Source organism: Musca domestica, unplaced genomic scaffold (assembly GCF_030504385.1).
Source record: "Musca domestica strain aabys unplaced genomic scaffold, Musca_domestica.polishedcontigs.V.1.1 1, whole genome shotgun sequence".
Classification (NCBI taxonomy): Eukaryota; Metazoa; Arthropoda; class Insecta; order Diptera; family Muscidae; genus Musca; species Musca domestica.
In genome coordinates, this window is record NW_026712114.1 from 50,783,908 (window position 1) to 50,810,088 (window position 26,181).

Below are 26,181 nucleotides of genomic sequence, written 5' to 3' on the forward strand. Positions count from 1 at the left end.
ATATACTTAGGTTTTTTTGGAACTTAAAATCCAGTGTAAGCGTAATACCTATATATTAAAGAAGTGTGACACAACTGACTGACTGAGAGACGAGACAAAACGGAATCTGGAAATTTCGAAGGGTTTTTTGAAATTCATACCTCAAGGGTACGAAAAGTATAAGTTGTATTGGACAAATAGAATGAGCTAAAAACCTAAATTTTCGAATACGAATCACTGGTGAAGTGCAGGGGGTGTGACACAACTGACTGACTGACAATCAACGCCCTATAAGTAGTAGATTTGTGAAATGAGGTAGTTTTGGAAATTTGCACTACAAGTGCACGTACTTTATTTGATACAATTTGGTATTGGGTGAACATATAGTGTTGGAAACCTGAAATTAGAGGTATTAGAGTCGCTGTTCATGTGTAGCATGGACATATGCGGGTGGTTCGGGAATGTGTACTATAATTGTACGAAAAGTACTGAATTGATATGAGGTAAAGGGATAGAAATAACATTCTGAAATTTGATTTGGTATCTGTGTTAGAGATTTGGCGGTGGTATGGAAATGCGTCCTATATTTGTACGAAAAGTACTAAAAGGTACTATTTGGTATTTGGGAAAGATAGGACTGGAATTCTTATATTTCATATTGCGGTCTCCATTGGTATCCGGAATTGAGATATGAAGCTGCTTTTGGAAATGTGTACTATACAGGGTGAACTGAAAAAACAGCAACCAACTTCAGACTGCTGTCATTTTTAAACCACTCGTCCGACAGCTGTTTCAATTATTCCAGTGACAGATCATTATATTATTTACAAGCGTACGAAAGCATTTTGGTGAGAATTTTCCAGAAAAAAAGTTTTTCGTGGTGGAATTCAAGCGTTGGATATTTAGCTCGAAAACCGCGAGTGGCTATGGTTAGAGCACTCCAGCATTTAAATGTGAATAAATATTTTGTGTCTCGTACCATGTGTCTCGTTACCGTGATACTGGTAGCGTAGCCCGACGTCAAGGAAGTGGACAGAAGAAAACAGCAACATCAGCAGAAATGGTTCGAAAAGTAAAGAAGCGACTTGATCGAAACCCGCGTCACAGTGGCAGAAAAATGGCTCGTGAGCTGAACATAGCGCAATATTCCATTCGGAAAATATTGAAAAATGACCCGAGCTCATAAAGACATTGAAATTCAAAAAAGTGCAAGAACTTACACCGCAACAGAAAGAAAACGGACTCAAAAGAGCTAAAGAGTTGCTTCGCTAGTGCGAAAGTGGTGAACTGCCGAATTTGGTTTTATCCGATGAGAAAACATTCGTTGTCCAGCCAAACTTGCCAAAGAGGTCAGCTGAAAATGTGCACCTTCTCAAGCGCCGGTCATGGTGATGGTGTGGGCCGCCATAACAGCCGATGGGTGCTCTTCGCCCGTAATAATCGACCGTGGCATCAGAATAAATGCCGAATGTTATCGCGAAAATATTCTGGAGGGTGTAATAAAGCCTTGGGCATGCAAACATTTTGGCCGCAAACCTTAGACATTCTAACAGGTCTCTGCATCATCGTACTCAGCAAGCGCCAACCAAGAATGCTTACAAAATGCGGTTCCTCGCTTCATTTCCAGCGCACAATGGCCACAAAAATCTCCGAACACCAATCTATTGTGTCTGGAGTATTTTGGAAAACAAGTTTGGCACTAAAAAATACCAATGTGTCGATCACCTCAAGCAAGCGCTTCGCCGTGAATAAGCCAAAATACCGCAGAGCAACATTCGAGCAGCGTGTGACGGTTTCATTGGCCGTTTGAAGACCACAATTCATGCTAAAGGTGACCAATTCGAACAAATCCAAACTTATTCTAAAATTTGATGCTATTTCCGTCATTTTTTGCTTTGATTTAATAAAATGTTAAAAAAAAAAATGTAAAAATTATGGCTTTGTTGCAGTTTTTATCTCACCCTGTATGCACATGTTACGAAATATCCCAATAACAATTTTTGATCAACAATTCAATTCAGATAATCCTGGCTATGTAGGACCAATTTATAAGAAGTTGTTTGACTTCTGTATTGTATTTAATGCGGTTTTTAGCCACATAGGACAAAAAGGTATAGTCACCCACATTTGACTCCAAATTCAAAGGATCATGTGGAAAGATCCCACCTTTCACAGGAGAAGCTACCATAAGCTTAAGGCTAAATTCAATTTAATATTGATATTTTAATCTATAAAATAAGTCAGAACGTGTCAGTCGATCTTGCAAACATATGTAGGGTCAAGTTGCTAATCAATGAGAACTATGGGCTCTTCCGAAAATATATGGGGTATAAAACAGTTGTGCCACATATCAAGCGTATATGATATATACAGAAACATAGCCTAACCAAAGTCCCTGCCAAAATGTTAACTTTTCTGACATCAGTTCAAAATGCATTTCTAGATACTTCGCTGAGGATGACTCATTGTTTTCATTAAATTTTTCGTAAAAAAAAAAATGTTTGTGAAATGTCTTCCCATTTTCCCAATGTATCGAGGGTATCGCCCCCTAACTGAGCCCACCCCCTAAACGAATTTGTATGATATTGAAACTAGTGTTAGAACTAGTAACATGGTGTAAGTTTACACCTTTTCCAACTACTCCAACTAAAACGCTGTCAAAGTGTCAAGCTTAATGGTTGGTTTCGTGTGTGCGAGCGAGTTTGAGTGCGAGGGTGTTTGTGTGTGTGTTGTCAGTAAACATTCAAACGCCCCCAATTACTTAAATAAACTGTCCTTTCCACGATTAACATTGAGTGCTTTTTGGAGAATAAAATCCATCCACCCCAAAATACATTTATGACAAATGCCATAACTCTTAAGAACTACGTTGTTATTCATCAGCATAAATATTGACGTGAGTTCAAGATATTCTGTTTATGTTGATGACACTTCGTGTACGAACTGACTGACCACATGCCCAATAACAACAACAACACCAACAATTAACTGCGTAAATACGAATTAATGACTTGATGGAATGAATATTTGCAAGAATATTTATTGCAAATTCATTTCGGATGAATTTTTTGTACGGGACTTTCAAGTTTGTGAAGTAATTTCGATTTTTTGCAAATAAATAATTAATTTATAATTTAATATATTTATATTTATTTACAGTAGAAAAATAAAATTTGGAAATGAAAAATAATTTAATAGAAGGAAAATTGAACAACAATTCACAGCGAGAATATCCTTTCCGGTTTTATATTTTTTCAAAATAGGCCACAAAAATAACAGAATTGCCAGGATAATCAGCAATTCTTGTCCTATTTTGGGTGCAGGTATACATCATTTCTCCCAAACAAGTTACTGATTTGAATGAACTTGAGTTCTCCAATAATGTATAAACGAGCTTGAGGTCATCAATTGCCTGTTTATGAGATTGAGGTATTATATTGTCAAAAAAAGTCTTGAGATCCCTAATATCGGGTTTCCAGTTGCATCTACAACACACGGAGGTCTTCAACTCTCCATAAATGATCCCAGTATTTTCTACAGTCTATGGCAGACTTTCGCCATTTAGAACAAATCACGGGGAGCCCGATATGCCATAGAACACTTTAGTGTCTTCTATTGTCCATGAAGACCTTGAGTTTCTCTATCGGCTATAAATGGCCAATACATTCTACGGTCAATAGAAGATCTCATTTCTAATGGCCGTAGAATGTATTTGTTTCTTCTATCGACCATGAAGACCTTGAGGTCCTCTATCGTCTATAGAGGTTTTGCATTTTTCTATTGTCAATAGAAGATATCGAAGACTTTCAGGTTTTCTTTTGTTCATAGAACACCTTGAGTTCTTCTATTGACCGTAGAAGACCTGCAGGTACACTATCGCTACAGAAGACCTTGAGGTCTTCTTTTTTTACACAGAAGACTTTGACATCTTCTATAGAAAACCTGCAGGCCTTCTATCATCGAAAGAAGATCTTGAGGTATTTTATTGGCCATAGAACACCTCTTTCACAGAAGGGCTTGAGGCATATCGGGTCTTCTAATTTTCCATAGGAGAAATTTAGGCCCTCTATCGTTCGCAGAAGGTCTTGAGATCCTTTTTTGCCCATAGAAATCCTTCAAATTCTATATCGTCCATAAAAAACCTTGAGGTCTTCTAGTTTTCACATAAGTCTTTGAAGTCTTCAATTTCCTACAGAAATTGAAATCCTACCTTGAGGTTTTCTATTGTCCACAGAAAACCATAATTAAAAGAAGACGTTCAGGTCTTCTACCATCCCTGTGAGATCCCGAAATCTTCTATAGTCTTAAGAAGACCTTAAAGTCTTTCCCAGTATCATGTATCTAACTAATAAATCCTTTATAGTTTATGGAGAAACTTGAGGTCTCTAATTTTAAATATAGGTATTTTATGTTTAATGTAGGACCTTGAGGTGTCCACCTGACCTTCATGTCATATTATCCATAGAGGTCCTCTATCGTCAATGAAAACGTCTCCTATTGGCAGTCTTGGGATCTTCTATTAACTGCAGAAGGTCTTAGGAGTACTTGACTTGTCGTGTATAATTCATGGAGACCTTGAAGTCTTTTATGGCACATAGATGACTTAGAGTTCTCCTATTGTCCATATAAGACCAGCAGATTTTCTATCGTTCTTTGAGGCCTTCTATAGAAGATCTACAGGTCCTCTGTCATTAAAAGAAGACCTCTATCGTTCATAGAAGTTCTGGAGGGGTTTCATTTTCATTTGTCCATAGAAGACCTTCAGGTTCTATATCGTCCATAAATAGCTTCAGGTCCTCTATTCTCCACAGAAGTATTTAAAGTCTTATATTTCCTACAGAAGACCTTGAGGATTTCTATTGTCCATAGAAGACCTGCAGGTCCTCTATAATCAAAAGAAGGCCTTGAGTCTTTGAGGTCTTCTAAAGTCCATAGAAGACCTTGAAGTCTTCCATTATCCCTAAAAGATCTTGAGGTCTTCTATTATCCCTGGAATGTCATTTTGTGCAATAGAATTTTAAAAAATGTGCATTAATTATAATTGGGAAAAATTTCGAATTTCGATTGAAGCACCAATATTTCAATCAATTCCACAAAAAAAAAAAAATATATACCACCTACCGTGAACAGGGAATTATCAATGCCACCAGCAAATGAAACATTTTTCCAGGTAGTAATAACAACGTGTTTTGGTACGAAAGTTTCAGCGCCAACGACGCCATCACGAATATCCCACATGGTGCGTTCACGTACTTCAACACCGAATCTGTCGGTACGAGTCATCAAATCACGTTCCATACTGCAAAAAAAAAAACAAAACGAAACGAAAAAAAAATATTAAACATGGACCATGCAAAAGTGAAAAAACAACGAAACACCAGAACATGAAGTATTTATGCGATTTACTAATACTCAGCAGAAAAAAAGAAAATCCATCATATTAGAGGTGATACCAACACCAGCAAATAAACCAACCAAATGTGCTTAGGATAAATTACAAATGTTTGACATGCTAAAAGGATGCTGTTTTACATGCTGAGTAAGGATGTTTTCGTTCGCATTTTTCCAGCAGCTGGGGGAATGGGATAAGAATATAACAACTTGGCTCCCAAGAGGTTTTCATACATTTTTCCTTTTCTGAAATACCCATTTTCTGTGCGTCATACAAAATTTTATCCCTGTGATATATGCACTGCCTGCGTGTGTGTCTTCGTGTGTGTGTGTGTGTGTGCATGTCTGTTTTATATGCTCAACTTTTGACAGTATTATTAAAAATGAAGATAAATGATTATGATGCATTGAAGTATGAACATTTGTTGTATCACCGAAGGAAAAGGTTTACATTCTGGTGATATATATTCAAAATGATGTTCATATTATGTTCAAAATTGTTCTGGAGTAGTGAGATATTATGCGACATATAATCGATATTGAATGGTTAACCATGCGTATACTTAATGGTATTATATTGGTGTAATGTATACGTCAACTAGCTGCACCAGTTTTCCAGCAGAATGAAGAATTTGTTTATAATCTAAATATATAATATAATAATATATAATAAATAATATAAATGCATTTTGGTTATGACAAGCTTTCACGATTAAAATTTATGTATATAGCTGTGAAAGTAGGGAGGTGATAAGGAGTTGTTGTTTTGGAATTTCGTACTAAATTTTATAAATAGAAAAATTGCATTTTTTAAACAAATATAGAATAGGTTTTACAATTCGAAAATTCAATTAATAAGAATTAAAGTTTTCGAACAAAAACTGAACTGTTGGTACCTGGAGCTGAAACCTTCAAAATGTCGGATATCAGGTGTTACCGTTGTAATTTACATGCAAGAACGTTGTATATCCACTCAGAAAATGGCGTCTGTAAACTTAAAATGCCTAAAGTTCGATTATGTGATTACATGGGGACCACAACTATACATGGGCTTATATATATTTGAAGTCTTCTATTGTCTACAGAAGACCCTGTGGCCTTTTATCGTTTATAAAACACATTGAAATCTTCTTTGGTTCATGGAAAATAATGAGACTTCTATGGCTCATGGAACACCTGTCATCTCCTATTCTCTATAGAGGATCGTTGGATTTTCTTTGAGACATAGAACACCTTGAGGTCTTCTATTATCCATAGAACACTTTAAGGCCTATTTTTTTTTTTGTCTATAGAAAACCTAGAGTGTGATTTCTTTATATTTGACTGGAAAACCTCAAGTGGCTATCGTTACAGCACTCCAGCATTTAAATGTGAATAAATCTTTTGTGTCTCGTACCATCGCTCGTTACCGTGTTATTGGTAGCGTAGGCCGACGTCAAGCAAGTGGTCGGAAGAAAACAGCAAGATCAGCAGAAATGGTTCGAAAAGTAAAGAAGCGACTTGATCGAAACCCGCGTCACAGTGGCCGAAAAATGGCTCGTAAGCTGAACATGTCGCAATATTCCATTCGGCAAATATCGAAAAATGAGCTCGGGGTAAAGCCATTGAAATTCCAAAAAGTGCGAGAACGTACACCGCAACGGAAAGAAAATAGACTCAAAAGAGCTAAAGAGTTGCTTCGCTTTGCCCAAAGTGAGGAACTGTCAAATTTTGTTTTCTCCGATGAGAAAACATTCGTTGTCCAGCAGTTTGTAAACAATCAAAATGGTCGTTTTTACTTGCCAAAGAGGTCAGCTAAGAATGTGCACCTTCGGTTGGCCACCAGAACTCAAGCGCCGGCCATGGTGATGGTGTGGGCCGCCATAACAGCCGATGGTCGGTCTCCGCTCGTATTTATCGACCGTGGAATCAGAAAAAATGTCCAATATTATCGCGAAAATACTCTGGAGTGTGTATTAAAGCCTTGGGCACGCAACATTTTGGCCGCAGACCTTGGACATTCCAACAGGACTCAGCACTAACGCACTCACCACGCGCCACCCAAGAATGGTTACAAAATGAGGGTCCTCGCTTCATTTCCAGCGCACAATGGCCACCAAAATTACGGGACACTAATCCGTTGAACTATTGTGTCTGGAGTATTTAGGAAAGCAAGGTTGGCACTAAAAAAACCTCTCAAGCAAGCGCTTCGCCGGGAATGGGCCAAAATACCGCAGAGCAATATTCGGGCAGTGTGTGACGGTTTCATTGGCCGTTTGAAGGCCATAATTCGTGCCAAAGGTGTACAATTCGAACAAATCTAAAGTTATTCTAAAATTTGATGCTATTTCCGACATTTTTTGCTTTCATTCAAGAAAATTAAAAAAAATGTCAAAATTATGGCGTTTTACTTTGTTGCAGTTTTATATCTCACCCTGTATAAGCACTAATGTATTTAAATGCTTATTGTTTTATTAATTGTAACAAAAATAATATGACAATACATTTATCATTTTTTGAGCTATTTTTTTTCGTGATACCCTTACACACCTAAAAAAACAAAAAAAAAAAGAGGAGGAAACTAACAATAACAAGTCCTTAACAAGAAAACATTTTATGGTTCACCACCACATGACATATGTACGTTTTGTGGTTTTACCTTTCCGTTTTTTTACGAATATCACATTTCTTCATTTTTTCTCGGTTATTTATTGTTACCAGGGTCATTATGTCACCCATAAGTAAGTTCAAACATATAAACATACCACTATGACTACCACTGCCACCTGGAGTATGGGAACATATGAATCTGTTGTTGTTGTTGTTGTTGTTGTTGACTACATCATTTAGAATCTCAATTCTCAAACAACAATTGAAGCATAATTCACTCGGTGCCATATTTCATTGTTGTGTCATAATAAATTACTTTTCATACATCTGTTGTGGTTCTGGGGTATATTCATTTCCTGTTTTTTTTTTCTTCTTCATCCTAGCTCTCGCATGAATTTTCTTATGCTTTGAAGTATGTGTGTTGCTCTTTTTTCATTTGCGAACACACGCACACTCACACCGACCCACTTCATTGAGCTTTATTCCTGTTGAGCTGTAAATCAATTGAAATTGTAACAGCAAATGGCAGGATAGGTAGGTAAACTTCATCTAGCTTCTTAATTTATTACCTCTAACATGTTGTCTTTAAGAAGAATAAATTGAAATACACTCTTTTAATAGACGTTTCATTTTCGATTTAATTAAAATAGAGAAATTGAAAAAAATTGAGAAAAATGTATTGTAAGAGAAAATTGTTTAACTAAGTTTTATTGATTGATATATGAATATCCCTAAACGATTTGAAATAATATAAGTTGTCAAAATTAATTATTCTATAGATGATTTAAGGGCTTCTTTTCTTTAAAAAGAAGTGGTATTTCATTTTTTTTTTCTGAAAAAAATAGTGAAATAGTCTCTTTATCATAGAAGACCTTTAAAAGGTCTAATTTGTGCAGGAAGACCATTTTTATACTTTCCACCATAGTATGGAGGCTATATTAAGTTTGTCATTCCGATTGTAACACCTCGAAATATATAATTTAGACCCACAAAGTAGATCAACATAAGATTCTATGTCGATTTCCGTCCGCCTGTCCGTCTGTGGAAATCACTCAGTCCATGCCTTCGTATAGCCCCCACATAACTCACCTCCCATATTCCGTATTTTGATGATTTTAGCGACATTATTCACCGGAATTATTATGTTCGTAATAAATACTACAGCCTATGACAGAAAACTGTTTGTGCAAGTCCCATATAATGGTATAATGGTTGTATAGACCCCAGATAATGGTACCTCCCTATTTTCGGTATTTTGATTATTTAAGCGACATTATTCATCTGAAATGTTTGAAATTTGGTATTTGAAGTTCATAATGGATACTATACCCTATGATAGAAAATTGTCAATGCAAGTCCATGCCTTCGTATAGCCCCCATATAACGCGCCTCCCGATATTCCGTATTTTGATGATTTAACGAGATTATTCACCGGAGTTGTTTGAAATTTGCTTTTTGAAGTTCGTAATGGATTCCTCAGCCTAAGACAGCAAATTGTCAGTGCAGGTTTACGTCTTGGTATAGCCCCCATATAAGAGTACCTCCCTATATTCGTTATTTTGATGTTTTTAGCTACATTATTCACCGATTTTATTCAAATTTGTTTTTGAATATTGTAAAGACTTTTGACAAAATTTACTTACGTCGTCATATAGATCCTAATATGACGGCTACATTCGGAATTTTTAAGATTATAACAGAATTTGTAACGAACTTTATTTTTTTTTTAAATAGCCAAATTCGTTCCAAATGGTGGAGGGTATTCAAAGTTTGCTCGGCCGAACTTAAAGCTTTTTTACTTGTATTTTTAAAGAGTCTCTTTCTATCGGAGACCTTCAGAGAGTATTCATTATATAGATTCTTCAAATGGCCTTCTATTCATAGAACACTTTAAAAAATCGACTATTCATAGGAGACCATTACACCTTTATGAGGTCTCCTTTCCATAGAGGACATTAATAAGGTCTTCTTTTCCAATAAAAAATCTTTGAAAGGTCTTACATATAATAATGAAACTTCTAAATGTCATATGGGAAAAGGGGGCCTCCAACTTTTAATAAGTCTTCCATTTATTTTAAAATAATCTACTTTTCTTAGACGATTAAAATACATTCTATTCTATAAGAAGATACCTTTCAAAAAGTCTTTTTTAAGAAAAAGAAGACCTCCCAAAGGTGTTCTCTCTGAAGTAAACCTACTTTCTAAAACGACTTCCCTAAGAAGAAGGATTTCTAAACGAATAAGTCTTTCAAAAATCTTTCGTTACGAATAAGATGAAAGTTTTTTTTTGTAAAATGAAGACCTTCTCTGAGAACAAGATCTGCTAACGGTCCTAACAGGGTTTCCAAACCTCCAAAACGTTTTCTGAGAAAAGAAGACCCTCAAAAGGTCTACTCTGAGAAAAAAAAAATTCTACTAAAGGACTTCTGTGGCAAGAAGACATCCAAAAGTACTTCTCTGAGAAGAGAAACTTTATATGTCTTCTCTGAAAAAAAATGCCCAAGAAAAATCTTCCCTAAGGAGAACATCTTCTAAAGAAGATCTCTTCTGAGGAGAAACCCCCAAAAGGCCAAAGGAAGAAGAAGACTTCCAAAAAGTCTTATCAAGCGAAGAAGAGGTTCCAAAAGTCTGATAAGAAGGAGACCTAAAGATCCTTAAGGGGTGGAGAAGATCTGTCATCTGCCGTCTTCGAAGGGAGAGGAAGTCGTTTTAGGAAGAATACGACCTTTTAAAAAGGAAGGACTTTCATTAGACAAATCTTCCTTAAGTTGTTCCATGGGAAGACGACTTAAAGACTTTCTGCGGGTCTCTTACCTCTTAAAGGTCTTTTGAAGAAGAAAAAAGTCTAAGTAATTCCATTGGGAAAAAGTACAATTTTTTACCAGTCTTCTTAGGAATAAGAAGTCTTATAGAAAGAAAAAGACCTGTTAAAGTTAAAATAGTCTACTTTTCTTAGAAGACGATTAAAATACATTCTATTCTATGAGAAGATACCTTTCAAAAAGTCTTTTTTAAGAAAAATAAGACCTCCCAAATGTGTTCTCTCAGGAGTAAACCTACTCTCTAAAACGACTTCCCTAAGAAGAAGGATTTCTAAACGAATAAGTCTTTCAAAAATCTTTCGTTACGAATAATATGAAGACCTTCTCTGAGAACAAGATCTGCTAACGGTCCTAACAGGGTTTCCAAACCTCCAAAACGTTTTCTGAGAAAAGAAGACCCTCAAAAGGTCTACTCTGAGAAAAAAAAATTCTACTAAAGGACTTCTGTGGCAAGAAGACATCCAAAAGTACTTCTCTGAGAAGAGAAACTTTATATGTCTTCTCTGAAAAAAATGCCCAAGAAAAATCTTCCCTAAGGAGAACATCTTCTAAAGAAGATCTCTTCTGAGGAGAAACCCCCAAAAGGCCAAAGGAAGAAGAAGACTTCCAAAAAGTCTTATCAAGCGAAGAAGAGGTTCCAAAAGTCTGATAAGAAGAAGACCTAAAGATTCTTAAGGGGTGGAGAAGATCTGTCATCTGCCGTCTTCGAAGGGAGAGGAAGTCGTCTTAGGAAGAATACGACCTTTTAAAGGACTTTCATTAGACAAGTCTTCCTTAAGTTGCTCCATGGGAAGACGACTTAAAGACTTTCTGTGGATCTCTTACCTCTTAAAGGTCTTTTGAAGAAGAAAAAAGTCTAAGTAATTCCATTGGGAAAAAGTACAATTTTTTAACAGTCTTCTTAGGAATAAGAAGTCTTATAGAAAGAAAAAGACCTGTTAAAGTTCTTTGATAAAAAATAAGTCCTCTTGTAGGTTTTCTAAAAGAACAAAATGTTTTCTAAGAAAGAATATCTCTCTTAGGCCTCCTAAGAGAGAATATATCCCAAGAAAAGGAGGGAAGAACATTTTTTAACTGTCTTCTAATTTAGAATAAGATTTCCTCAAGGTATTTTATGAGAAAAAAACCCCATAAAGAACTGGAAAGATGCCATTTAAAAATCTTTAAAAATAATTTTTAAGAGGGATTAGATACATAAAGGAATTTAAGATTTCCTGGTTCTAAAAGGCCTTAACTTCTAAACAAAATTGTAGAATTTAACCAAATAAATAAACACATTTGTTATTTAAATCACAGAGAATTCTATCAAATTGAAAGCATAATTTTTAATTCACTTGAACAGGACATTTATGCCAAGGAAGGAAGTCAGTCAATCGGATTTTTCTGAGAAGATTTGAATCTTTTTGTCCTTCGAAAATTAATGTTATGCAATTTAATTTTTAAAAGTCTTCTTGGTATATGTAGCAGAACTTTATATATCCAAGCCACCTTTAGAAGTCTATTATTCCATCATATAAACCCCCTATAAGTTTTCTCTCCATAGAAGACACTTGAAAGTTTTCTCTCCGAAGAAGGCGTTTAATTTTTTTTCCTCTTATAGCTCTACTATTGGTATTTAGAAATCTTCTTAGCTAGTATACCCGGTATATTTGTCCTTTCATCTCCATTTTCATTTCAAAAGTGACCCTATTTACTTCTCAGACACATTACCAAAATTAAAGCACTTAACCTCAGTTCATTATAACTTGGCCAAAACAAAAAATATTATACGACTTCCCTAAGAAGAAGGATTTCTAAACGAATAAGTCTTTCAAAAATCTTTCGTTACGAATAATATGAAGACCTTCTCTGAGAACAAGATCTGCTAACGGTCCTAACAGGGTTTCCAAACCTCCAAAACGTTTTCTGAGAAAAGAAGACCCTCAAAAGGTCTACTCTGAGAAAAAAAAATTCTACTAAAGGACTTCTGTGGCAAGAAGACATCCAAAAGTACTTCTCTGAGAAGAGAAACTTTATATGTCTTCTCTGAAAAAAATGCCCAAGAAAAATCTTCCCTAAGGAGAACATCTTCTAAAGAAGATCTCTTCTGAGGAGAAACCCCCAAAAGGCCAAAGGAAGAAGAAGACTTCCAAAAAGTCTTATCAAGCGAAGAAGAGGTTCCAAAAGTCTGATAAGAAGAAGACCTAAAGATTCTTAAGGGGTGGAGAAGATCTGTCATCTGCCGTCTTCGAAGGGAGAGGAAGTCGTCTTAGGAAGAATACGACCTTTTAAAGGACTTTCATTAGACAAGTCTTCCTTAAGTTGCTCCATGGGAAGACGACTTAAAGACTTTCTGTGGATCTCTTACCTCTTAAAGGTCTTTTGAAGAAGAAAAAAGTCTAAGTAATTCCATTGGGAAAAAGTACAATTTTTTAACAGTCTTCTTAGGAATAAGAAGTCTTATAGAAAGAAAAAGACCTGTTAAAGTTCTTTGATAAAAAATAAGTCCTCTTGTAGGTTTTCTAAAAGAACAAAATGTTTTCTAAGAAAGAATATCTCTCTTAGGCCTCCTAAGAGAGAATATATCCCAAGAAAAGGAGGGAAGAACATTTTTTAACTGTCTTCTAATTTAGAATAAGATTTCCTCAAGGTATTTTATGAGAAAAAAACCCCATAAAGAACTGGAAAGATGCCATTTAAAAATCTTTAAAAATAATTTTTAAGAGGGATTAGATACATAAAGGAATTTAAGATTTCCTGGTTCTAAAAGGCCTTAACTTCTAAACAAAATTGTAGAATTTAACCAAATAAATAAACACATTTGTTATTTAAATCACAGAGAATTCTATCAAATTGAAAGCATAATTTTTAATTCACTTGAACAGGACATTTATGCCAAGGAAGGAAGTCAGTCAATCGGATTTTTCTGAGAAGATTTGAATCTTTTTGTCCTTCGAAAATTAATGTTATGCAATTTAATTTTTAAAAGTCTTCTTGGTATATGTAGCAGAACTTTATATATCCAAGCCACCTTTAGAAGTCTATTATTCCATCATATAAACCCCCTATAAGTTTTCTCTCCATAGAAGACACTTGAAAGTTTTCTCTCCGAAGAAGGCGTTTAATTTTTTTTCCTCTTATAGCTCTACTATTGGTATTTAGAAATCTTCTTAGCTAGTATACCCGGTATATTTGTCCTTTCATCTCCATTTTCATTTCAAAAGTGACCCTATTTACTTCTCAGACACATTACCAAAATTAAAGCACTTAACCTCAGTTCATTATAACTTGGCCAAAACAAAAAATATTATGCCTTTAGCCCTTACAAAAATGAGATATTTTATCTTAAAATTAATTTAACAATTTGTCCTCCCGAATTCATAAAAAAGAAACAAATCTCCTCAACCACAAAACTATTTATTAAGAAATTCAGATTTTAACCTCAAACAAACAAAAAAGCCAAGTTCACACTGCCAGACATTACCAAAATTTGCTGTGGTAAACCCAACATTTGGCTACAAGCAAAGATGAGACATTTAAGGGCTGGGCTATTTATAAAGATTAACAGTCGTTATTCTCATCTTCATCACCATCAACTACAGAAATGAAGCAATGCCCTGGGTGCCCTAAACAAAATTGTGGAATTTAACCAAATAAATAAACACATTTGTTATTTAAATTTAAATCATTACAAAAGAAATGAATTCCCTCAAATTGGAAACATAAATTTTGATTCACTTGACAATGAGCAGGAAATTTATGGCAAGGAAGGAAGTCAGTCAATTGGATTTTTCTGAGAAGATTTGAATCTTTTTGTCCTTGGAAAATTAATGTTATGCAATTTAATATTTAAATTTTGTGAAACAGAAGCCCATCATCCGTATATGGCCAAGGAAGGCCATTCCATGTAAATCTACAATAGATAGGCTAACATTCATCGCAATTCATACATTTATTCATTCATTCCGTCATTCATACTAAAACGTATCACTTTAATTAATGTCTCTATGGCAAATCGTTTAGTTTCCTTTCGCACTGGTTTCGTTCATTAACCCTTAGATCGCCGACAAACCCTTTAAGAATATTTTGTGTCTGTTTCAAAATTTAACCTTTGAATGTTTAAATCCTCTGAAAATGATATATATGTAAAAACGTACTCATAAAAATCTGTTTTTGTGTTTAATCCCTCTTTTGTCCAGCTTAAGGGTTAAACAGTTAACCATATTTTAGGTCCTTTTGTTGTCAGTCCTTAACTCATACCCAACTCCTTTCTCATCAGCATATACTGCGTCGTTTCTTTCTTTCCTCACATTCATATGCAAAGGACTTGCCAAACATGCTTCATGTCCAAAACATAAATTGCAGAGAAAAGCTTGTTTTCTTTACATTTCGGTGACACATCGCCCGGTACTCATGCAGACATACATTTACACTCCACACAATATGATAATAAGGACAATAGAACTTAGTCCTCTCTCTCCCTCTCTTTCTCTCTATGGAAATAGGTGGGCTACAGAAGCATGGGAAAAAACACCCTCAAAAACTTCTTTGCAATGCAAGTAGAAGATGGTGATGCAGATAAAAAAACGCTACAGCTTAAGAACTCTTTTTTGGAATGCATTTTTAAAGCACATACGGAAATTTTGGGCAACTCTGAAATACTTTGGCCACTACAATAGCATATTAAATAACATTTAATTTATTTTTCCCAGGTATTGACAAAGTTTTCAATCATAAATAGTCCTGAAGAATTGTACTTGTTAAAACCATTTCATGTCATCATTTCAAATGTCATTGAATTCGAACATACATATCGAGTTTGGTGCATCAAATAACCGAAAATAGTAGAAAATATATATATGAAGCTATATCCAAATTTGAACCGATTTCAATAATTTGGCAAATTTATTATTCTACCAAATAAATACCAAATTTCGGCACTCATTCCGAATTTCATTGGAATCGGTCATACATATCGTGTTTGGGGCATCAAATATTTAAAATCGGCCGAAGATATATATGGAGCTATATCCAAATCTAAACCGATTTCAATATAATCTGGCAAATTAATTTGTGTATCAAATTCCGTCACTCATTCCAAATTCCATTGGAATCGGACAAACATACAGTGTTTAGTGCATCAAATATATGAGACGGACAAAAATAAAAATCCGAACCGATTTCAATATAATTTGCAAATTTATTTTTGTACCGATTTCCGTTACATATTCTAATTTTTGGAGACTGTACCTATAACTGATCAATAGATATGTGCATTCACAAACTAAATTTACTGAAGGTGCCTCCGAACTGATGCTACATCTCCAGTTCCCAGTATAATTTTAAAAATGTATAGAGCCTATGATACTTTTGGGCGATAATATAGTATATATGAACATTTTCAGGAAAATCAGTTTAGCAGTCTATACAGGGTGAGATGAAATAACTGCAACAAACTTCAGACTGCGGTAATTTCTAAGCCACTCGTCCGACAGCTATTAAAATTATTCCAGTGACAGCTCATCATTTTGTTTACAAGGGTACAAAAGCATTTTGGTGAGAATTTTCCAGAAAAAGAAATATTCGTGATGGAATTCAAGCGTGACAGTGTGATTTCTTTATATTTGGCTGGAAAACCACAAGTGGCTATCGTTTGAGCACTCCAGCATTTAAATGTTAATAAATTTTTTGTGTCTCGTACCATCGCTCGTTACCGTGATACTGGTAGCGTAACCCGACGTCAAGGAAGTGGACGAAAGAAAACAGCAACATCAGCAGAAATGGTTCGAAAAGTAAAGAAGCGACTTGATCGAAACCCGCGTCGCAGTGGCCAAAAAATGGCTCGTAAGCTGAACATATCGCAATATAAATGAGCTCGGGGTAAAGCCATTGAAATTCCAAAAAGTGCAAGAACGTACACCGCAACAGAAAGAAAATAGACTCAAAAGAGCTAAAGAGTTACTCCGCTTGGCCGAAAGTGGTGGACTGTCGATTTTGGTTTTCTCCGACGAGAAAACCTTCGTTGTACAGCAGTTTGTAAACAAACAAAATGATCGTGTTTACTTGCCAACGAGGTCAGCTGAAAATATGCACCTTCGGTAGGCCACAAGAACTCAAGCGCCGGCCATGGTGACGGTGTGAGCCGCCATAACAGCCGATGGTCGATATCCGATCGTATTAATCGACCATGGCATCAGAATAAATGTCAAATATTATCGCGAAAATATTCCGAGGGTATATTAAAGCCTTGGGCACGCTAACACTTTGGCCGCAGACCTTGGACATTCCAACAGGACTCAGCACCATCGCACTCAGCACGCGCCACCCAAGAATGGTTATAAAATGAGTTTCCTCGCTTCATTTCCAGCGCACAATGTCCACCAAAATCTCCGGATACCAATCCGTTGGACTATTGTGTTTGGAGCATTTTGGAAAGCAAGGTTGGCACAAAAAAAATACCAAATCACCTCAAGCAAGCGCTTCGCCGGGAATGGGCCAAAAAACAGCAGAGCAACATTCGGGTAGAGTGTGACAATTTTATTGGTCATTTGAAGGCCATAAATCGTGCCAAAGGTGACCAATTCGAGCAGATCTTAACTTATTCTAAAATTTGATGCTGTTTCCGACATTTTTATACCCTCCACCATACTATGGAGGGTATATTAATTTTGTCATTCCGTTTGTAACTCCTCGAAATATTCATGTCAGACCCAACAAAGTATATATATTCTTGATCAGCGTAAAATTCTAAGACGATTTAGCCTTGTCCGTCTGTCTGTCTGTGTGTCTGTCTGTCTGTCTGTCTGTCTGTCCGTCGGTCTGTTGTAATCACGCTATCTTTCGAACAAATTGAGATAGAAGGCTAAAATTTTGCACACATGTATATTTTCCCAGTAGGCAGGTTAAGTTCGTAAATGGGCCATGTAGGTTCAAGTTATCATATAGCCCCCATATAACGGTACCTCCCGATATTCGGTATTTTGATGATTTTAGTGACATTATTCACCGGAATTATTTCAAATTTGGTATTTGAAGTTCGTAATGGATACTTCATCCAAAGTCAAAAAATGAGCCATGTAGGTCCACGTCTTCATATAGCCCCCATATAACGGTACCCCCCGATATTCTGTATTTTAATGATTTTAGCGACATTATTTACAGGGATTCTTTCAAATTTCGCATGTGAAGTTCGTAATGGATACTTCAGCCCATGCCAGAAAATTGTCTGTGCAGGTCCACGTCTTCGTATAGCCCCCATATAACGGTACCCCCCATATTCGGTATTTTGACGATTTTAGCTACATTATAAACAGATTTTTCTTCAAGTTTCGCATTTAAATATTGTAATAATTTATGACAAAAGTTGCCTATGCAGGCCCACGTCGTCGTATAAGCATTCGGTATTTTTAAGATTTTAACAGAATTTTTAACGGTATTTTTTTGTTGGAAATTACAAATTTGTACCAAATGGTGGAGGGTATTAAAAGTTCGGCCCGGCTGAACTTACAGCTTTTTTACTTGTTTGATTTCATTTAATAAAATTAAAAAAAAAATAAATTATGGAGTTTGACTTTGTTGCAGTTTTTTTATCTCACCCTGTATGTAATAGAGTTTTATGAAAATAATCACAAAATATTCCCTATTTTTTGAACATTTTTGAAAAAATTAAAAATATTTCTAATTAAATTTTTCTTTCTTTTTAAATTACTTTTAAATCAAATATTATACAAATATTTCGACAATTTCTGTTTCTAAACAAATTGCATTTAAATTTCAATTCTAAAATATTGTGGCATTTCCCCTTACATATATCCTCACACCAGCCCTAGTACTTATGTAGTCAATTTTTTTCACCATTCACCCAAAATCCAAGACAGTGGCCAGAAGACACAAAAAGTAGAATAAAGTGATCTTTGCCAAAAAGGCCATAGAATATCGTTTGTCACATGTCAACATAGTTTAATCCACTCACACCCGTACATAATGTATGTTTTTCAGGCGACAAAAGTGAAAAGAAGGCAAAAAAAAAATGAGAACACATACCAAACGAGATGACATTAACAAAAACGACAACAACAAAAAAATGTGATGAGGAATAAGCCAGCTGCAAATGAAAGCAAAAGTATTGAAGTTGTCTTATTCTTCGAAGAAGAAAATGTGAAAAATTAATATGAAAAATTCAACAAATGCCATTGTTGTTGGATGCAGGAAATTACATATTTGCAAGAGATCATAAAGAACAGATACTGAAAAAAATTGCAGATTTTTTAAAGAAACTCGTTTTGTAAAATGTTATTTTTCCAATATTAATAAAGGGATCAATTAAATATTTAAAATTTTCCATAAATAATGACTTTTAAGGGTCGGGTTTAAATGCTGCAGAAAATCAAAAAGGTATGTTTTTCTATACCTAATATCATTGTGTGAGGTTACTCACGAAGCGTGAGTTTGACCTTCTGTAAATTATTACAAATGAATTGTTGGCAGGGAGCATTAACCTTTCCTTATAAAATATGTTCAGTTCGCCAATGGCCCCTCAAAAAAAATGCAAAATTAAGCAGCCACCATAATTTACTAGTCCCAGACCACCCCAAAAAAAGGGACAATGAAAAATATATGCCCTGGATCATTTAATAAAACATTTTAATTCTTCATTCATGAATATTTAAATGCGAGGCAGCGGACGCAGCGAGCAACTCGCAACCGTTTGTTTGTGTCAATGCGGCATTTCCTATTTAACATCCCGACATTTTTGCCCTTTTGAATTTCCATTGTGTTTGCTTTTGGTAACAGCTTTTGTGTGTTTACAGCAGATATGATATTCCGCTGTCATGGAAAAGTTCATAAAAATGCCTGCGCGAAGGGAAAATAATAGAAAAAGAACAACGTTGATTGATTTTTCAATTCGTTATTTGTGTTGTAAAAAATTGAAATAACAATGCATTCTAGGGGAATTGAATTTGACATACGTATGGAAAGCTTAGCAATAAAATGAAAATGGATTTGTTTTTATCAAAAGGTTTATATTTATTCAGACACTTGAAGGTTGATAAGGGGAAAAAATTAATTCACACGAATATCTATTAAAAAAGTAGTTTAATTTTAGGTTAGCAACAATTTTTATTTTTAATTTTTTTTTAAGAAATTATTTTTATTTTGGATCCGGGTACTCGGATTTTCGACTAAAAAGTTTGAGTTTGAAATCCAGAAATCCAATCCAAGACGCGGATATATCTAATCAATATAGGTATAATACAGGTCCCATTTGAAGATTTTTGAAAATTCCTGGGAAATTTGTATTTTTGCATTGATAAAGTCTACGAGTTTAAACTTAATGGTCCGTCAAACAGTGTTAAAAAATGTACGTCTTTAGGCTTAAAAATAATCTATATATAAAAGTGGAGTGATGTAACGGACTGACAGATCTAGAATCAACGCTCAAATCAAACGGCTGAAGCCAAAATATTGTAATTTTGCACGAGGGTCGGTGATAATGCTGACATTTTGAAATTCGTACAAAAAGGGTACGAAAAGTACTACAAATTTTATACTTTGTATTGGACAAACGGAATGAATTGGCTAAAATTTGGAATGAAAGTCACTGATGTCACCATAAACATTTTTTTTGAAATTTTATTGAATGAAATGTCGGAAATAGCATAAAATTTTAGAATAAGTTTAGATTTGTTCGAATTGGTCACTTTTGGCACGAATTATGGCCAATGAAACGGCCAATGTTGCTCTACGGTATTTGGGCCCATTCCCGGTGAAGCGCTTGCTTGAGGTGATCGACACTTTGGAATTTTTTAGTCCCACCCTTGCTTTCCAAAATACTCCAGACACAATAGTCCAACGGATTGGTATCCGGAGATTTTGGTGGCCATTGTGCACTGGAAATGAAGCTAGGAACCTCATTTTGTAACCATTCTTGGGTGGAGCGTGCTGAGTGCGATGGTGCTGAGTCGTGTTGGAATGTCCAAGGTAATACACGCTCCAAAATATGTTCGCGATAATATTCTGCATTTATTCTGCTGTCACGGTCGATTAATACGAGCGGAGAGCGACCGTCGGCTGTTATGGCGGCCCACACCATCACCATGGCCGGTGCTTGAGTTCTGGTGGCCAACCGAAGATGCACATCATTTTGTCATTTTGTTTGTTTACATACTGCTAGACAACGAATGTTTTCTCATCGGAGAAAACCAAATTCGGCAGTTAACGCTTTCGGCCAAGCAAAGCAACTCTTTAGCTTTTTTGAGTCTATTTTCTTCCTGGCGCGGTGTAATTTCTTGCACTATTTGGAATTTCAAAGGCTTTACCCCGATGTTTGCCGAATAGAATATTGCGATATGTTCAGCTCACGAGCCATTTTCGATCACTGCAACGCGGTTTTCGTTCAAATCGCTTCTTTACTTTTCAATCATTTCTGCTGATGTTGCTGTTTTTTTTCGTCCACTTCCTTGACGTCGGGCTACGATACCAGTATCACGGTAACGAGCGATGGTACGAGACCCAAAAGATTTATTCACATTTAAATGCTGCAGTGCTCTAACGATAGCCACTTGTGGTTTTCCAGCCAAATATAAAGAAATCACACTATCACTCTTGAATTTCATCACGAATAACTTTTTTTCTGGAAGATTCTCACCAAAATGCTTTTGTACGCTTGTAAACAATATAATGAGCTATCACTGGAATCATTTTAACAGCTTTTGGGCGAGAGGCTTAGAAATGACAGCAGTCTGAAGTTGGTTGCAGTTTTAGTTTTTTGGTTAGTTTTTAGTTTCGAACAACACTGATTAAAAAAAAAGTTATTATAAAAAATCAAAATATATTCTTTAAAAATCCATGATTATAGCCTCAAATATATATATATATATATTTTTAAATCACGAATATAGCGTATGTATAGAAATCCAGGAATATAGTTACGAACAACACTATTTAAAAATTCACTATTAAAAAAGCAAATTATGTTCCTTAAAATTCCACGATTATTGCCTAATTTTTTTTTTTTTTTTAATCACGAATATAGCATATTTCTAGAAATATAGAATAGAATAAGAATATATCTTCGAAAAACACTTTTTAAAAATTCACTATTAAAATTTCAAAATATATTCCTTAAAAATCCGCGATTATAGCCTCAGACAATATTTTAAAAAATCCACTATTATTACCTTCATAAATATTTTTTCGAAAGCCCACGTATAGCCATAAATTATTCTTCAAAATCCGGGTTTATATCTAAAATTAAAAAATTCACAATTATCCTTTAACATCCTTTAAAATCGACAATTTTGGACCAGAAGCCTTCGAGCAAACTCTTAAAATATCTACGAATGTAACCTTGATATGTATCCAAATAATATCCCAAAAAGTTATCATTATAGTCTTTATAGGTCCTAAAAACCATTTTTTATAAGTCCACATATATAGCCGGATTAGAAACTTATAGGCCATTTAACAATTTCTGTGATCATCTTTTCTCTACTGGTTATAAATATTACATTTTCTAAACATATAACACTTTAACACATTTACTTCAAATGTGCTAAATCAATTATAATGCCTATCAAATTTTTTTTAAATAATTCAACACAATAAATATTTTATGTGAATTAAAATTTAAATGTGTGCAAAACAAATGACTTTTTATCACATGATAAACCCTTCATAACTTCATAAAACTTGCTTTTTGTCCAACTCGTCCAATGCAATATCAATAAACTAATCATAAAACTATGATTGTGTGTGTGTTTTTGCATTTGAATTGCTATTATATAATGAAATTTAAATAGAAATTATTTATGCAAAAAAATACATATTCAAAACAAATCGAAAAAATTAAAAAATATTATGTATGAATGGCAGGCAATCCATGACAAATATAATAATCTAAATGATATTTGAATTTAAATGAAATAAATATGTATACACAAAAGGCCTCGCAATCCATATTAAAATGCATTAAAAAAAACAAATAAATGTGATAAAATTGGAGGTAGTTCTCAATTTTATTTTTATTTTCATAGATTTGTGAAATATTTATATTTTAATTGAATACATATATAAACAAGTAAGCAAAGGCTACAGTCGAGCGGGGCCGACCGTTGAATACCCTACAACACTATAATAAACGATACAGTTTATATAGGCGAGAAACTCGAAAGAATTCCACAAGATATTGTGACAAATAATAAAAGAAAACCATCAGGTTTCGTTCTCTAATTTTCGAATAATAGCAACTTAAACGAATTTGCTTATTTCCAATTTATTGGTAGATCTCGTAAATGGTCTTCCTAGATCTGGAACCAATATTTCCCAAAGACCTATAATCTCTCAGAAGTGGCAAAAGATTAACATTTATTATTGGTTTTTGACTGAAACGCAACGAAATCAGCGTTAACGAAATAGTCAGAATTGCGTCTTTCCTGTATTTGTGAATTCTCCAAAAAGTCACCGGAATGGACATTTTCGTATTTTGTCTACAAAAGTTGGCAAACTATTTCACACATTGAATATTTTTGGGATGGCCATCCAAAACTGCTTGGCTTTTGCAATGCCCGGTAACCCCCATTCAAATGTGCGTGAGGATCGGGCAATAATTACGACCTGCTGACAATTTTGCAGTTTTTTTGGTCCATTTCAACCCCTAAATATACGGCGATCGTCTCCAAAAAGAGTAGGCTTCTATTCTGACCCTCATGTTATCCCCATGCAAAATTTCGTAAGGATCAGGCCATAAATGCCATCTGTATATGATATTCTGATATCATAACTACTTAGTTTTGTTAGCTGTAGAAATATTACTAAATGTTTAATTCTAAATTAAAATATGCCAAAAATGTGACAAAATTGAAAAAATATGAGAAAATGTTACAAAATCAATATTTTCATCTTTAGAGAGATATTTTTATGCGATTTTTTAGACGTTGTTTCTTTCCTGCCAAGAGGCCATTCTGAATTAATGAGAACTGTCGAAATCAGATCAGCCGTTCTCGACATATAAGAGATCTTTCAAGCATATCTTCTTTGATAGACCGTTTTGTTGGATGTTAATATCAATGTAAAGATCAGAAGTAACTTTGTCATCGCTTTGCGATTTTGCCGGGATTTAAAATATTAGCGGTTTAATGAAAAATCTTGAATTTTTTCAACACAAAAGATATGGTCTATTTTACCCGCTAAATATTATCCGATGACCACCCAAATTGGTAGGCTTCTTCCCCGGCCTAAACTCTAGCTACATGCGAAGTTCCGCGTCGATTGATCTATAATTGCGACCTGTATAGCTACTGCAAAATCCGACATTTTTTCAGTTTTTGGTCCATTTCGACCCCTAAATATTATGCGATCATCTCCAAAAGAAATAGAGTTCTATTCTGACCCTAGCCCCACCTTCGTGCAAAATTTGGTAAGGATCGGGCCATAATTGCGACCTGTAGAGTGATTACAAATTAACATGGACAGACGGACGGACGGACATACATAGCTAGATCGACTCAACTCTGCGAGATATATACTTTCCTATGTGAGAAATCAATATTTCGAGGTGTTACATAATTTTTGGCCCAATCAAACTTATAATACCCCCAACACATAGTGTTGTAGGGTATAAAAATCAAAATATATTCTTTAAAAATCCATGATTATAGCCTCAAAAAAATATATTTTTTTTAATCATGAATATAGCGTATGTATAGAAATCCAGGAATATAGTTTCGAACAACACTATTAAAAAATCAAAATATGTTCTTTAGGAATCCACGATTATTGCCTAAACATTTTTTTTTAAATCACGAACATAGCATCTTTACAGAAATTCAAGAATATAGCTTCGAACAACACTTTTTAAAAATTCAAAATAAAATTTCAAAATATAGTCTTTAAAAATCCGCGATTATAGCCTCAAACAAAATTTTCAAAAATCCACTATTATTACCTTCATAAATATTTTTTTCGAAAACACACGTATAGCCCAATAAATTATTCTTCAAATCCTTTATCCTTTAACATCCTTTAAAATCGACTATTTTGGACCAGAAGCCTTCGACTAAACTCTTAAAATATCCACCTTGATATGTATTCAAATAATAACCCAATAATTTATTATTAAAGTCTTTATAAGTCCTACAAATCCTTTTTATAAGTCCACATATATAGCCGGATTAGAAACTTATAGGCCATTTAACTATTTCTGTAATCATCTTTTCTCTACTGGACTATTCTATTAATGTTATAAATATTACATTTTCCAAACATATAACACTTTAACATATTTACTTCAAACGTGCTAAATCAATTATAATGTCTATCAATTTTTTTTTTTTTAAAATTCAACACAATTAATATTTTATGTGAATTAAAATTTAAATGTGTGCAAAACAAATGACTTTTTATCGCATGATAAACCCTTCATAAAACTTACTCTTTGTCCAACTCATCCAATCCAATGCAATATCAATAAACTAATCATAAAACTATGATTGTGTGTGTGTTTTTGCATTTGAATTGCTATTATATAATGAAATTTAAATAGAAATTATTTATGCAAAAAATACATATTCAAAACAAATCGAAAAAATTAAAAAAATGTTATGTATGAATGGCAGGCAATCCATGACAAATATAATAATCTAAAGGATATTTGAATTTAAATGAAATAAATACGTATACACAAAAGGCCTCACAATCCATATTAAAATGCATTAAAAAAAAACAAACAAGTGTTGTAACTCCAATATTACCAGTAGTTCTCAATTTTGTATTCATTTTTATAGATTTCAGAAATATATATATATTAAATAAAGAATATATAAATAAATTGTTTGAGAATCACCTATTTTGCTGACCAACCCTTGTGTGTGACAATAAACCCATAAAATAGATGTGTTTATGAATGGCTGTGTTTATGGGTGTATGTATGTCGATGTGTACACATTGCATTTATGGATAATGTATTTGCAATATGTTCATGTGCATTGTGAGAGTTTGTATGTGAGTAGAAGAGGGAATGTTCGTTCGAGCGGTGAGTAAGTCATTTTGCATTGAAATGCAATGACTGAGCTTTGAATATGGGGAACTTTGCAAATGTATTCAATAACACCCATGATGGCTTAATATGAGAATGTTTTTTTTTCCTGTTTTGCATATAAAGAGCTCTTAACCATTATCGACATGGGGAAGGACTGGGCGTGTGGAACGAACTTTTTGAAAAATAAATGATATTGTTTAAATTGGACAAATGAGAAAACTATTCAATAATTGTACCATTGAATTATGATTAGAACCAAATAATAATGAGGCTATAGAGAGGGCAATGAGAAATAATATTCTCATCGGTGTGTATGCGCATACTAATAAATACACTTCATGGAATAGTCATATGACCGTATGATTAATAAATAAAAATGTACAA

At 34.4% G+C, this 26,181-nt stretch overlaps 1 protein-coding gene across 5 annotated transcripts in view; it reads right to left on the reverse strand.

Moving 5' to 3' along the window:
* LOC101891325 (protein mesh) overlaps positions 1 to 26,181 on the reverse strand; it is a 96,216-nt gene that overhangs the window by 47,277 nt on the left and 22,758 nt on the right. For all 5 annotated transcript variants that reach the window (XM_059123857.1, XM_059123836.1, XM_059123849.1 and 2 more), the window contains one exon: positions 5,101 to 5,278. In XM_059123857.1, the coding sequence (XP_058979840.1) occupies positions 5,101 to 5,278 (178 nt within the window). The remainder of the gene's footprint in view (positions 1 to 5,100; positions 5,279 to 26,181) is intronic.